Source organism: Mirounga leonina, unplaced genomic scaffold (assembly GCF_011800145.1).
Source record: "Mirounga leonina isolate KUSES-001 unplaced genomic scaffold, KU_Mleo_1.0 Mir_200, whole genome shotgun sequence".
NCBI classification, from domain to species: domain Eukaryota; kingdom Metazoa; phylum Chordata; class Mammalia; order Carnivora; family Phocidae; genus Mirounga; species Mirounga leonina.
Window position 1 is genome coordinate 11,488,004 of NW_023270503.1, and position 13,793 is coordinate 11,501,796.

At 43.1% G+C, this 13,793-nt stretch overlaps 1 protein-coding gene and 1 pseudogene across 3 annotated transcripts in view; one reads left to right on the forward strand and one right to left on the reverse strand.

The window, feature by feature from the left end:
* The first annotated feature begins 1,702 nt into the window (after positions 1 to 1,702).
* Positions 1,703 to 4,533, forward strand: LOC118025130 (annotated as a pseudogene).
* Positions 4,534 to 6,978: 2,445 nt separating this feature from the next.
* The window catches only part of USP32 (ubiquitin specific peptidase 32), a 216,770-nt gene continuing 209,955 nt past the window's right edge, over positions 6,979 to 13,793 (reverse strand). For all 3 annotated transcript variants that reach the window (XM_035026665.1, XM_035026664.1, XM_035026666.1), the window contains 4 exons: positions 11,886 to 12,174; positions 10,328 to 10,752; positions 9,766 to 9,858; positions 6,979 to 9,275 (listed from right to left, as the gene is read on the reverse strand). In XM_035026665.1, the coding sequence (XP_034882556.1) occupies positions 9,102 to 9,275; positions 9,766 to 9,858; positions 10,328 to 10,752; positions 11,886 to 12,174 (981 nt within the window). In that variant the 3' untranslated portion in view covers positions 6,979 to 9,101. The remainder of the gene's footprint in view (positions 9,276 to 9,765; positions 9,859 to 10,327; positions 10,753 to 11,885; positions 12,175 to 13,793) is intronic.

Below are 13,793 nucleotides of genomic sequence, written 5' to 3' on the forward strand. Positions count from 1 at the left end.
ACCCCCAGAAAGGTAGTACCCGGGCAGCGTGGAAGCCCCCGACCCCGCCATTGTTTTGCACATCAGTTTGCATTTATGGTGGTGATTTCCTCAGAGTCCACATTAGGCATGCTTCTCTCTCTTCCTTCCTACTTTTCCTTCCTTTGCTCTCTCTCCACTCCTCTCTTCCTCACTCTTTCTTTTTTGACATATACTGGTTTCCCTTGCTATCCAAAAGTAGAGCCTTCCTGGGGCCCTGGGTTGCTCAGTCAGTTAAGCGTCTGACTCTTGGTTTTGACTCAGATCATGATCTCTGGGATGGGAGATTGAGCCCTGTTGTACTCTGCGCTCAGCGGGGCATCTGCTTGGGGTTCTCTCCCCCTCTGCCCATCCCTGCCTCTCAAAACAAAAACAAAAAAGAGCATTCTTATGAAACCTTTCCTAAATTGAAGCGCTGTAAAGCGAAGAGTATCCCCCACCTTCTGAAAGTTCATGTTCTACAACTTAGCCTTCATGAAAGACCTACCATATTTTATTCATAAAAGTGAAAATCCTTGTTGGATTTCTTTTGGTTAGCGAGAACTGGTACTAATGTAGGTCTTCTGTAAAAGTGAAGTGACGTAACTCCAACTTTGGGAAAATGGGGGGATCCCTGTATCAGTTTGGGATTGAGGTCTAGCATTTCTATTATCACTGAAGAGGATAGAAAATCAAAGTTGGACTCACAGACCCGGGGGCGGGGGGGCGGGAAGGGGAAGACAATGGGCTGCCTCCGTGGCGCTCAGCTCAGCCAGGACTGAATGGAAGGCAGCTGCGGAGTCTGCCCGCTGTGTGATGGACCGGGCATAGACATGTGGTATTTGCTTTAGAGCCCAGGCTTACAGGCGCAAACACCTGGGTAGAAACAGTTTGGCTCAATTGTTCTCCCTCCCTTCCCGGGAAAAGGCCAGGAAGGAAAAGGCCCCAGCTCAGGGGAGGAAGCATTGTCCTCAGCGGGTTAAGTATCGTCAGGTAGCCCGGTCTGGCAGGGGGCCAGTGGGGAGCACGAGAATCTCACGGCTGCTATGGCTGGTGGCTGCCTTCCCAAGAACAGCTCATTCAATCCTTGTCTTTCCTATCTTGCCTCTGGAACCATCACATCCCTGTTAAATCCCTGATATCTTCGGATATTTCAAAGTCCAGTTTGGAGCTACAGGCCTTGACCTGACCCAGAGTCCTTTCTCTCTCCCTCCCCAGTCCCACCTCCCCTCCTACGCCCTCTGTCCAGCTCCTAAGATCCCTGGGCTACCAGAAGTGGAAAGAACAAACCTAGGGTGTCAGTGTCAGACAAGAGTCACTTCATGGCTGTTTGCTCCCAAGTGTTTCTTTATCTTCCAGGAACAAGGGGAGGAGGCTGTTTTCAGGATACCTACTTCCTCTCCTTATGTAACAATAATACTTTCACATTTGCCTAAGTGTTACCAGTTATAAAAGGGTTTCACATTCTTTTTTTTTTTTTTTAATTTACTTACTTACGTAATCTCTACACCCAATGTGGGGCTCGAACTCATGAACCCAAGATCAGGAGTCGGGTGCTCTTCTGACTGAGCCAGCCAGGTGCCCTATCACTTTCACTTTCCCCTTCAGTGCTTACCACAACACTATAATGTAGTCAGGGTCATGGTGACCCTCATTTCTTGTCAAAGAAGCCCATGGGATTGTTCGGAGAGCTGGGTTGGTGAGCATGGGGAAACGTGAGGAGAATGGGGCGCCTGGAGAGGGCATGAAAGCTCCACACCCTTTCCTGCATACCTTGCCTGATGCATCTAGCTGTTCCTGAGCTGTATATTTTCGTAGTAAGTCAGTAATCCAGTGGGGGGGGGGGACGGGGGCGGGGAGAAGTTCACGGGGGCTCAGAGTGCTTGACCATTTTGCCAGAGGATGCTAAGTGGTAGATTATAGACCCCAGCTGAGGCAGAGATGAGGTGGTATAGAGCAGCCAGATTAACCTGAGTTTGAATCCAGCTTGGAAACGTTCCATCTGTGTGACACTTTGGAGAGACTTAATTTTATTGAGTTTCGGTTTCCTCATCCATAAAAAGGAATGATAATGCATCCCTCATAGAGCTGTGGTGAGCATTTAATAATGAATGAGATGTGCATAGCATCGGATTGGTAAATGGCAGATGTCCACTGAATGGCTAAGTGCCCCTTCCAACTGTTCTTCTGGTTCCAAGTGCAGGCCTATCCTTTATGCCACACAGCGCTCAATAAACATTTGATGAATGAGCAATAAATTCCCCTTCCCCAACTCTTCCCAAAGTGAAAGGATGTTTTATTTACAGCTCCAAGCCACAGGGAGCTCTGCAAACAAGGAGTGGCAGCAGTAACTCTCTCTAGCTGGCACAGTGGAAGGTCACAGGCCCTGGGGCTGGCTTCCTGTAGATGTCCAGCCACAGGTGCTCCAGCTGCTACCTGTGGTCTCTGCAGGGTCGGGGGTGGGCCTTCACACTTTTTTTTTTTTTTTTAAGATTTTATTTATTTATTTGACAGAAAGAGACAGCGAAGAGGGAACACAAGCAGGGGGAGTGGGAGAGGGAGAAGCAGGCTTCCCGCGGAGCGGGGAGCCCGATGCGGGGCTCGATCCCAGGACCTGGGATCATGACCTGAGCCGAAGGCAGACGCTTAACGAATGAGCCACCCAGGCGCCCCGGGCCTTCACTCTTGTTAGCTGTCTTTTCCCCCCTGCCCAGACGTCCTGCGAGCTTCAGAAAGGTCTACCCCGAGGCCACGGTGATTTCCAGCAGACCAAATGAGAATCTCTCCTGCGGCTCGGGACAATTCTCTGGGAGTTCCTCAGGCCCTGCATGACATCTTTCTGTATGCTTAGAGGTCAAAGGTGCTTTAATGTGCATCTGATCCCTCACAGGTTGTTCAAGCAGCACCCCATCTCCCACCCTCACTTCAATCCAAGCAACTCCAACCTCATCTGCTTTAGCCACCAGTCCTTCAGATAAAATAGAGTTGGAAGGGTCCAGTCCCAATGTTTCAAACTAAAAGCTGAAGACCACTGACTTAACGCAACCCCTTTATTATTCACAAAGGGGACTCAGGTGCAGAGACAAGTAATCTGCTCAAGGTCATACAATTCTTCAAGGAGCAGAAAAAACACTACAGACTAGATCTCTAGTCCTTGCTTTCTGTGGTGGCAGCTAAGATGAGTGCCCCAGACTTGAGGCTATAGCAGCCTCGGATGACCACAGGCATCTCCTGATGCATTCCGGGAGGCTCTCTGCTGATCACTAATATGGAAGTCCCCTTCTCTGTACTCGACCTACAATCCCAGTGAGCACTAGGGTTTAGCCATCAGTAGCAGAGGATCCTGCTGTAGAGAATTAAAGAAGCCTGCCCCCATGGTCACCCAAAGCTTTGGATGCCCCACAAGCTCACTCTGCTTTCTGGGCCTCCTCTCTCCTTCTTCCTTTCCAAAGCCCTTCTAGTTTTTCTCCCACCCTCCTGCCTGATTCTTTTTTCTTTTTCCTCCACTTAACTTTGATTATATTGGAGCACTTTAAGCCCAGCACCCTTCTGCGTTCCTCTTGTGCTCATGGTAAGGTTCAAAGTTCATTATCAACAGAAATTTCAGCAAAAGGGGACTGTGTGTATAAAAAAGAGAAAGTTAAATGACAGCAAACAAAAACTTGTTTACAATAAAATGGTCTAAATGTAGTGTGCACTTACGTAAACCATGAAGGGGCGCCTGGGTGGCTTAGTTGGTTAAACGTCTGCCTTCGGCTCAGGTCATGATCCTAGGGTCCTAGGATCGAGCCCCGCATCAGGCTCCCTGCTCAGTGGGGAGCCTCCTTTTCCCTCTCCCTCTGCCTGCTGCTCGGCCTGCTTGTGCTCTAATAAATAAATAAAAAATCTTGAAAAAAACAGGTCTACACATCTCTGCTCCCTTGCCTGTTTAGACTGCCAGACTGTTCTGCACGCATCTGATAAAGTCCTGATCTTGCTTCATGACACAGCTCACTTCCCTTTCCCATTTGGTTTTCCCTAAGTACTTTGTCAACAGCCTACTGTCTAGTGCCCTTAGTCAGCACCTCATCAAAGACAATTATATCTAGGGAGCTTTGGTTAATTACTACCACTGCTCCTTGCATGTGTGCATATGCATATCATCATTCCCTAATTAGACTGAATAATGACTCATTCCCTGGAGCAGTGGTTTCCATAAATGACCAACCTGAAGACCAGTGTGAACTGGCTGTAAAACATTCTCCCCTGAGGAACTTACTAAAATGCAGATTGTTGGACCGCATGGGAGAAGAGCTCATAAATCCGAGTGTAGACATATAGAACACAGGTTTAATATGACAATGATGGGTGGGGACCCTGGAATCAGCACTTTTAACAAGCTTCTAGCTGATTTTGATGATACTGACGAATTGCTGGGTTGGGAACTGCTGCCCCAGAGAACCTGGCACAGACCTCTGTACCTAGAACGTGCTTACATGTCGTTAGCTATATGCCTCTGGACTGGTAATTAACTTGATCATAACATTATGGTTGTATTATACCTGTGTTCTGTTTCCCTAAATGAGGAAAGAATACTGTTATTTGAGTACTTAATAGGTATCAGATTCTGTGCCTATTTACATACATTATCTACTCCTTATAATAACCTTTTGAAGTAACATGGTATTCATTGGGAATGAGAAATCTGAGCATCTAAGGGACTAATTTTTAGTGCACGATCTACAACCTGACTTTTGACTTAATGGGCTCTAAGTCCATAACCTTTCTACTTGCCAGAGGGCATAGACTGGTGGCTTGTATCTAGCTTGCAGATAGGCTTTATGTGAGCAGAACAATGTTTAAAATTTTTTAAACATTAATCATCGACATTTGTAAATTGGGTATTTTGTATTAAAATCTGGATTACTGGTTTCTCTTTAGGGGTTAAAAAAAGATATGGTAACACGGGGGCCCACCTTCCTGCATGGCAACAATCAAATGGAGCCTTGGGATGGATGTGTGCTTGCATAGTCCCCACTACTCTCCATTCTCATCCATGGCTGAACCTGTTTCTCTTATACTGTTCTGAAACCAGGGTCCTATAGGCCTCTGAGTTTGCAATTCTTGCACTCTTATTTACTGTCTTGCTTTTCGTTGTTCAGGAAGTTTGGCAAACCTAAAGACATCCTCTTTTTATTTGCACTGTCTTGTATGAGTCTCTGATCATAGGGGTGGGTGTGTGCACTTCTGACTTTGTGATGTCAATACTAAGGAATCAGCTGGTACATCGTCGGGGAAACTAGGATCCTCTGTTCCCTAAGCTATACATTCTGGTTCTGGACTAGTAAAATCCTATATGCAACCCTTAAAATAGTTGGAGGAAATGTGGCAATTCACCAATTTGCTTCAATTCAATTGTGTCCGCAATTACGAAAGGCCAATGCCACCAAGTGGTAGAGTTGCATGTGGAAATGCTACCCTCAGCCAGAGAGGCTGGGAGGCCAAAAACCTCTCTCAATTTAAAGGACCATTCAGAAACTAGAAACAAAATGCTTACCCATCTCCACAGGCTGGTTCTTTTCAAAGTTGTCCTCTAGGGTGTCTGGGTGGCTCAGTCAGTTAAGCATCTGCCTTCAGCTCAGGTCATGATCCCAGGGTCCGGGGATCAAGTCCCATATCAGGCTCCCTGCTCGGCGGGGAGTCTGCTTCTCCCTCTCCCTCTGCTTCTCTCTCTGTCAAATAAATAAATAAAATCTTAAAAAAAAAAAAAAAAAGTTTGTTCTTTAAAGAGCCAGAAACACAGACTGGCACTTTAGGAGCCATGCTTTATTTTGTATCTTTTTTTAAAAAGACATTTGAGAGAGAGAGAGAGAGGGAGAACACAGAGGGAGAGTAAAAGGGAGAAGCAGAATCCTCGCCGAGCAGGGAGCCTGATGCGGAGCTCCATTCCGGAACCCTGGGATCATGACCTGAGCCAAAGGCAGACGCTTAACGACCGAGCCACCCAGGCGCCCTATTTTCAATGACTTTCTGGATTCTTTGTTTCCTTAAACAAGCTACCACTGCTGCTGATTCAACATGTTTCATTCTATACATTTTTAATGTGTATTCCTGTTTTTGAGAATTTGAGCAAAGAGCTATTAAATTTTTTAGCATTGGAATAGCAAGAGTAAAAAAACCTCTTGGCAAAACATGATTGAATCTCATGGAGGTTGGATTCCACATTCATTGAGCATTTACCAAGGAACTGCCAGGCTTTTGTATACTTCATTTACTTAAGATAAGGCCGAGAGGTAGGCATTCTATTTTTTTTTTTTTTTTAAGATTTTATTTATTTATCTGAGACAGTGAGAGAGGGAACACAAGCAGGGGGGAGAGGGAGAAGCAGGCTTCCCGCCGAGCAGGGAGCCCGATGTGGGGCTCGATCCCAGGACCCTGAGATCATGACCTGAGCCGAAGGCAGACGCTTAATGACTGAGCCACCCAGGCACCCCGGTAGGCATTCTATTTTTAAAGATAAACAAACAGGAACTGAGGGTGAAGGACCCACTGCCAAGTGCTTCCTTGGCGACCTCCCAGAGAGCCAACACAGGGATATCCCTGATTTCTCAGCGCCCCCTAGAAACCCAGGATCATTTTGTGGCATTATTCAACGATAAGTCTTCCTCTTCACCTTCTGTCTTAATCTGCAAGAAAATGATTGTTAATACCTCCTTCATCAAGGCTCTGTTCACTACCAGCTTTCATACACACCCCCTCCCCCTATGCCAGTGCCTTCCAAACAATTTCCTAACAGGGATGTGAGCAAGGTTTAAATCAATTCACCTGGTCACTGCAGGGATCTTGTTCTACCTTCAACAGTTTCCATTCTTTCGGAGATGGAGCATCCACTCTATATCAGGTAGGTATTATTCAAGTAGGAGAATTAAACAGGGTCACAGAGAGAAAGGCTAAAAAATTTGACTTTTTTGGTGTTTACTTGTATAGAGGAAAAACAGCACATAGATGCATCCACAGTATTTAATTTGGATAATAGTTACAGATAAACAGGTACACTCCATATACAATTACCAATACTTTTTTATACAGTTCATATTTCAGTACATCAACACTATTTTATTTACACTCTATTTATGTACATAAACATCTTTCTAAAGTCAGTGCATTGTCAACAAGTTTTATACAGTAATTTACAAGGTGAATGTAGTTAATAGTTAATTTAATAAATTTTCTGCTAGTCATGAATTAAAAAATTAATTACAACCAATATAACAAACACAGATCAAACAACATTAGTAGATTGTGCTACCTGCTTAAATAAAACATCTGTAAGGAAATTATTTTAAATCTTCCACTTTTTCACGGGACTTGTCCAGGTAGAAATGGACAGATTTTTATATACTGAAATCATGAAACTATAAAGCCTGCATTTTGTCTGACTTCATCATATTTTACCATTTAGGCCACTCCTTCCTACTTGTAATTACAGTCTTTTTCTGAATAGGGTTTTAACTTAGGTATCCATTTAAAACAACCTTTCCAAATGCTCTGAGAACTGGATAATAACCTGCCTCAGGTATCAGAACACAAATGCTTAATTACATTGGTAGCTACTATCCATGAGGAAGGAAGGTTAATGAAATCTGACAATTAATGAGAATCACTTCCAGGGTCCAGATGAATAAAAAAAGAATGGAAAAAAAAAAAAGGAGGGGGGAATATTTACTTTACATATATTTAAAAACAACACAGGGAAAAAAATGCTGCCCAAAATAAATAACATTTATACTTTTGTTCCAGTTTTGAATTATCAAGAGGAAAAAAATGAAGCGAGCAAAAAAACATAACTTTTGATGACCACTACTTGAAATTATTAAAAAAAAAAGAAAAAAAAAAGACAAACACCAAAAAAACCAAAACAAAACAAAAAACCCCAAAGAAATGGACATGCAAACGAAATAAAAGTTTACTTCCTAAACCCACCAATTAAATAAAAAATACATACTATCAGTGTCTGGGATGTGTTTTGTTTTTAAATTTAATATGATGGGGAAAAATACCCCCTATTCAAGTTAATTTATAGCCCTTACAGCCATCAAATATGAACATGTTTTAAAAAAGTTCATTTGCATGTATTCTCTCTCTTTTTAAAGTGCAAAACAAAGAAACAAAGAACAAACAACCCCTAGTTGTAAAACACCATCTAGCTTTGATGCCACCTTCCCTCTCAGAAGCTCTTGTGCAACGTGGGCACGTAACGATGGTGCAAATATTGGCAACTATCCTACTGTACTTCAGCAGGGGTGGGGGATCCATCTCTGAGGACACTTGAAGTATCCTCAACGTAAGATGCCTCTTTGTGCAGGGCTACTTTAGCTGGATTTCCCAGGATGCTTTTTTCCCTCTACAGGGTCTCCGACCATGGCCCTGGGTAGAAGGCACACAGCTCCTGAGAGAGTCTCCCTTCCGAACTGACCACTTCTATATGCCTCTGCCACGAATGACTGGTTGTGTCTCAAACACGAACACAACAACAGAAACGAAAAGCAAGAGAGGCATAGAAAGAGTGGGGGAAATGGTTTTAAAAATAAATAGAAAAATGTGTGTCCATGCCAGAAGAATCCTTTGCACACCTTCTGATCTTGCTTTCTCCATCTTGTCAATATAATGGAATAAAACTTCAGGAAAAAGGAGGTAGCATATCATGTCGTCCCCAGACAACACTACAATTTTTTGTTTGACTTTGACTCCCAGGAAATTCCTAGCATTTTGTTATGGTTATTGGTAAACTCTACACTCACTACATGTTTGTTTATATCTGGACAAGCACAATTTAGTTCTTATTTGGTCCCAGGTGGCTGGTGCCAAACCCTTTCGTTTCCAGGCTAACGGTGGGCTCTGCCTGAAAGTTCTCTACCAGAGAGCTCGTGTGAGACACTTCCAAACCAAAGTATTACTACTGTTACGTTAACTGCTATTTTAGTTAGGATTTTTATTTTGTGCTTCAGGGTCACAGGATAAAATAACTACATTTAGCTTGCCTTTCAGCGACGCTTCTGCCACGTGTCAGCTACAGGGAGCCGTCCCCCTCACCACCAGCCTGCCTAGCAGCCAGAGCGGCGGCTCTACTGTAACACACAGTACTTTTTGTAATCAGACTCAAAGTCTTCATCCATGCTGCTCGTGTCTGCCATCTTTTTGCCATCGATCTTTGGCAGAAATTGTGCATAGTCTATGGCCTGCTGCTCATAGAAAAGAATGTAGGCAGAGTCGGTGTCAATTTCATCCGGGTGAAGTTCCTGAAGGGGCAAGAAAAGCCTTTAATAAAAAAGCCGTCCCTATGCTGGCTCTTAATCCTTGCGAGGGAAGGGAGCACTGACCCTCTTTAATTACTAACCCAGACTGCTTCCAATCCACTTAATATTTTGGCTGCCTGGTACCTGCCCTAAAATAAGTCCTATTATTCTCAATGTTTGTTTTGGGGAAAATAGTCTGACCATTGACAAATAAGAAGAATGAAAACAAAATAAAGAAAAAACCATCAAATCCTAATAGCTAAAAAGATAAGAACTTTTTCTCATTAACCAATACCTTCTTTTTCCTCACCGTTCATGTTTTCATTCTCTACTCTGCACATCACTTTTGTTCCTTTACTACTGAAGGCACCTATATACTGACTCTAACAAAAATATCTATTTCCTATTTGGGACAAAGTCCATGATTTCAACAAATGTCCCCTAGATCTGTTGGCATTTCTGTTTCTTTTATTCAAAGAGTGGGGATATTTACCTTACAGCTGCTGTCATTGTAACAGTACCACTTGCTGTTTGGGTTTTTGGCATAAGTGACATAATGGCCCCCGCCCAGAATTCCTGAATGGCACTGCGAGAGACAAGAAAGTAGAGGCATGTTAGTGGTTAACAGCAGTCTGGCCAGGACACAATACTAGGACCCAATCAGGAAAACACCAATCACTTAAGTGATTAAGAAAAATGTTTTGGAACCACCTACCCTTTTCTAAAAATAAACCAAAAAGAAAAGTCAAAATTTAAAAGCTCCAAATCTTACCATTTTATAGTTGTAACTATTTTTTAAAAAGCTAAAATTCCTTAGGTGTACATACCTATGAATGCCTTGAACCCGTGACTCCAATTATAATGTTACATGATTATCCCCTGCATTACACTGGGAGCACCTTGGATTCTAGGTAGGCCAAGACCTACTGCTAACTTTGTTATCACCAAGTTCAATGCCTAGCAAATAAGGAGGCCCTGAAAAAATGACTGATGAATGAGTGAAGATGAAGGATCCACAGAGTGCAGATCACTCTGAAAACCATGTAACCACTTACCGAAATTGCATATAGATTATAAATAGGCTTAACATGAACATCTTCTCTTTGGTCATCGGTGCTGTCTTCTTCACTGTGGTTTTCAAGCTGGCCATTGCTGTAGCCATTGCCACATGCCTCATGCTCATAAAGAAATCCATTGGCCAGAGCTCCTTCATGGTCCTGAGGGGTGATCAGCTCAGTTTGGCTGCCCCCCAGCATGTGCCCTCGGCTCGAGGCATCAGCCAGCTCACAAACTTGTCCAGCCCCATTCTCTCTGCTGGCAACCAAGTTCTCCTTACTACTTGACAGTTTATTTTTGCTGCCGATCTGGGGTAGCCGGAGCCTCCCTTTGCTCCTCCCTAAAGTCCTAGGGCTACTGTTAGGGCTGCTATTTTTGCTGGAGGGACAGCTGGTTCCACTTTTTCTTGTTGAAGAAGGTGAACCTGTGAAAGTGAGAGAAGGACAAGATTCATAAATCCCAAATGCCACAAGTTTAACCAGCAGCCAGATGCTAACTTTGAAGCCAACTTCACAAGTGTACACATAAAGGTAAATACAGGGGTGTTCTGACCAGCTACTTTTTATTCCTATTATGTAGCCAATAAGTTCTTCCTCAGGCCAAGCTCCCACAGGCAGCAATGTCCTGAAAACATAAAGTACCATGTAGGGACTTAAACACAGCAGAAAGATGAAAATAAAATAAAAACAAACAGCAGAAAGATAACTTCAGTCAGATTCAGTTCAAAACAATTAGACTAAAAAAAACCCCACAATTACACTAAGATGTATTACAAATACACATTCTCCTTTGTTAAATTAGATTAAAAGATACGATCGCCAATTATTAAGCACTTACTATTGCTAGGCACAGTATTGGGAACTCTCTCTACTATCTCTACCTCTCACAACAATCTGGTAAGGTAGTCGATCTCAAACTTTTTGGTCACAGCCTCCCTCACCTCCTTATGTACTCTCAAAAATTGTTGAAGACCCTAGAACTTTTTGTTTCTGTGGGTTATATCTATCAATATTAATATTAGAAATTAAAACTGAGGAACTAAAAAATACAATACATAAACACGTACTTCACTGAAGATATCATCACATACCATGGTGGCTCTTACTCCACGCACATTTGTGAGAATAAAAGTTGAAAAGGTGAATATACTGTCTTAGTATTTTTTATGAAGAGTTCTACTCCTCAGGCCCCCTGAAAGGGTCTCTCAGTGACCCTCTAGGGGTTCCCAGACTATACTTTGGGAACAAGGATGACAATTATCATTCATGATCACCACAGATATCAGGCATATATGGTGTTTCGCTCTTGACAGAGCAAATCCTCAGACTCTGGGAACTTTATGAATGAGAAAATAGATTTAGGGAAGCTGCATCTCTTGCTAAAAGTGACACAGGTGACTCAGATCTAGATAGGTCTGATTCCGGATAGGTTCTTTCTATCTCACCAAGCTGTTGTTCCAGAGTGGAAAAAGAGGGAAACACGAAGCCTATAGGGGTCCCAGGAAAGCCCCTCTCAGGGTGACATCTGGGCTCCATGAGGCCCTCCAGGCTTCCTCACCTTTAGGGCTACTGATGATGTTTGCACTGAGTGAAGATGGGCTCTTGCTTAGGAGCACATCCTCTTCCCCAGCTGAATTCTGAGCATCCACTTTCTTCACGTCTCCTCCCGGAACCCTGGGCTCAGAGAGGTCATCCCCCTGGGGTGTGAGTGGTTTACGCTGACAGAGAGCCGGGTCTCTTGGTACCAAAAAAGCACTAGGGTCAAAACTTTCACGAGGAAATTTAACAATTTTCTGTGACTTTATCCATCGACCATTTACAAATTGAAATCGTTTAAGGTGAATAATCTGAAGGAAAGGTAGAAAACAATTACGTTAAAAGGTTCAGAAGATACAAAATTACATTTAAAAACCCCAAGTCTAATACATGTGAATGTTCAAGAATATATAATATTTTTTTTCAAAAAGAATATATCTTATTATGTAACAGAATTATCAGTGGGGCCACTGGCCTTTAGATGTATAGCTAACATGGTAATCTCCCTAATTTCATAACCTGTGCATATCCTAAATTCTTCCCAAATTTCTGCAACATCCTAGGAGCCCATATTTGCGTGTCTTCCTCTGCTTCCTGGACCTGTGACCCACATTGACCTTTTTCCAACATCATAGAAGATCCACTCACAAATATATTTCTGTCATGAAGACAGAAGACTACACTGAGTATTTTGAAGAAAAATGGATGAAACTTACCCAATCTCCAATAGGAGGCCTCTCATTTCTTACCATATCCTTTGGTTGTTACCAGAGAGTTTCACTGTCCTAAAGAACATAAGAATCTCCCTTTTCCTTTGTGGCTTCTCTTTTTTTTTTTCAAGAGCAACAAATTCCTCTAATCTTACACAGTGTTATTATACGATCTAGTGTGGGCACAGATCTTTGGGTGGCTAGCTCTACCCTAAATGCTCACAATTTGCTGTGTATATAAAGAGAAACCCTTCCTAAGGGGCATACTCGTATATGGATCTACAGAAGCCCACCGAGCTCTCAATATAAAATTCATTCTTTAAAGACATAAAAAAACATAGCTTTTATATAAATGCCTTTACTGCGTATGTTCTGTGTGATTTCACAGGCATATATAATTATCAAAACTCATCAAACTAGACATTTAAAATCTATGCATTTAATTTCATGTTAATCACACCTCAGTTAAAAAGAAACTTTCCCCCTTCCCACCCACCTGTCCCAAGCTTGCCCCTGCCCTTTTCCTTTCCTCCCAGAGTTCCCATCCCTGGAGCTGGCTGATTAATGTTATTAATTTCCTGTGCATCCTTTACTGGGAAGCTGTTTTGGTCCAAGGAAAGAAAACCTACATTTACCGTCTCACAGAGTAGTAGGAAGAAGACATGAAGAAAAAAATACACACAAGGTCTGGTTAAAATATACCAGTGCCTTACAGTTACATTTCATATGATACTTCCACCCTTAAGGAAAAATACTTTCTTAAATGAACAGGAAGATCTGGCACTTCAAGCTCTTCTGACAAGCAACAGAAGCATCTTCTACTCTATGAAGGAAGAAGGCAGTAGTAAATCACATGTAAAAGAACACATAGGCCCCAGAGCACTTGTGTGCTTGTGCTGTGGCCATGTGACCAAGCACAGTGGGACTGGAGACTCAGGCTCAGCTGCTCTTTTTTTTTTAAAGATTTTATTTATTTATTTGACAGAGAGACACAGCGAGAGAGGGAACACAAGCAGGGGGAGTGGGAGACGGAGAAGCAGGCTTCCCGCGGAGCAGAGAGCCCGATGCGGGGCTCGATCCCAGGACCCTGAGATCATGACCTGAGCCGAAGGCAGATGCTTAACGACTGAGCCACCCAGGCGCCCCTGCTCTTCTATAGAAGAGCCTAAGCTTCTCTCTCTAGAGCCAGAAGTGCGTTCACCTTCTCCTGAAGTTCAAAT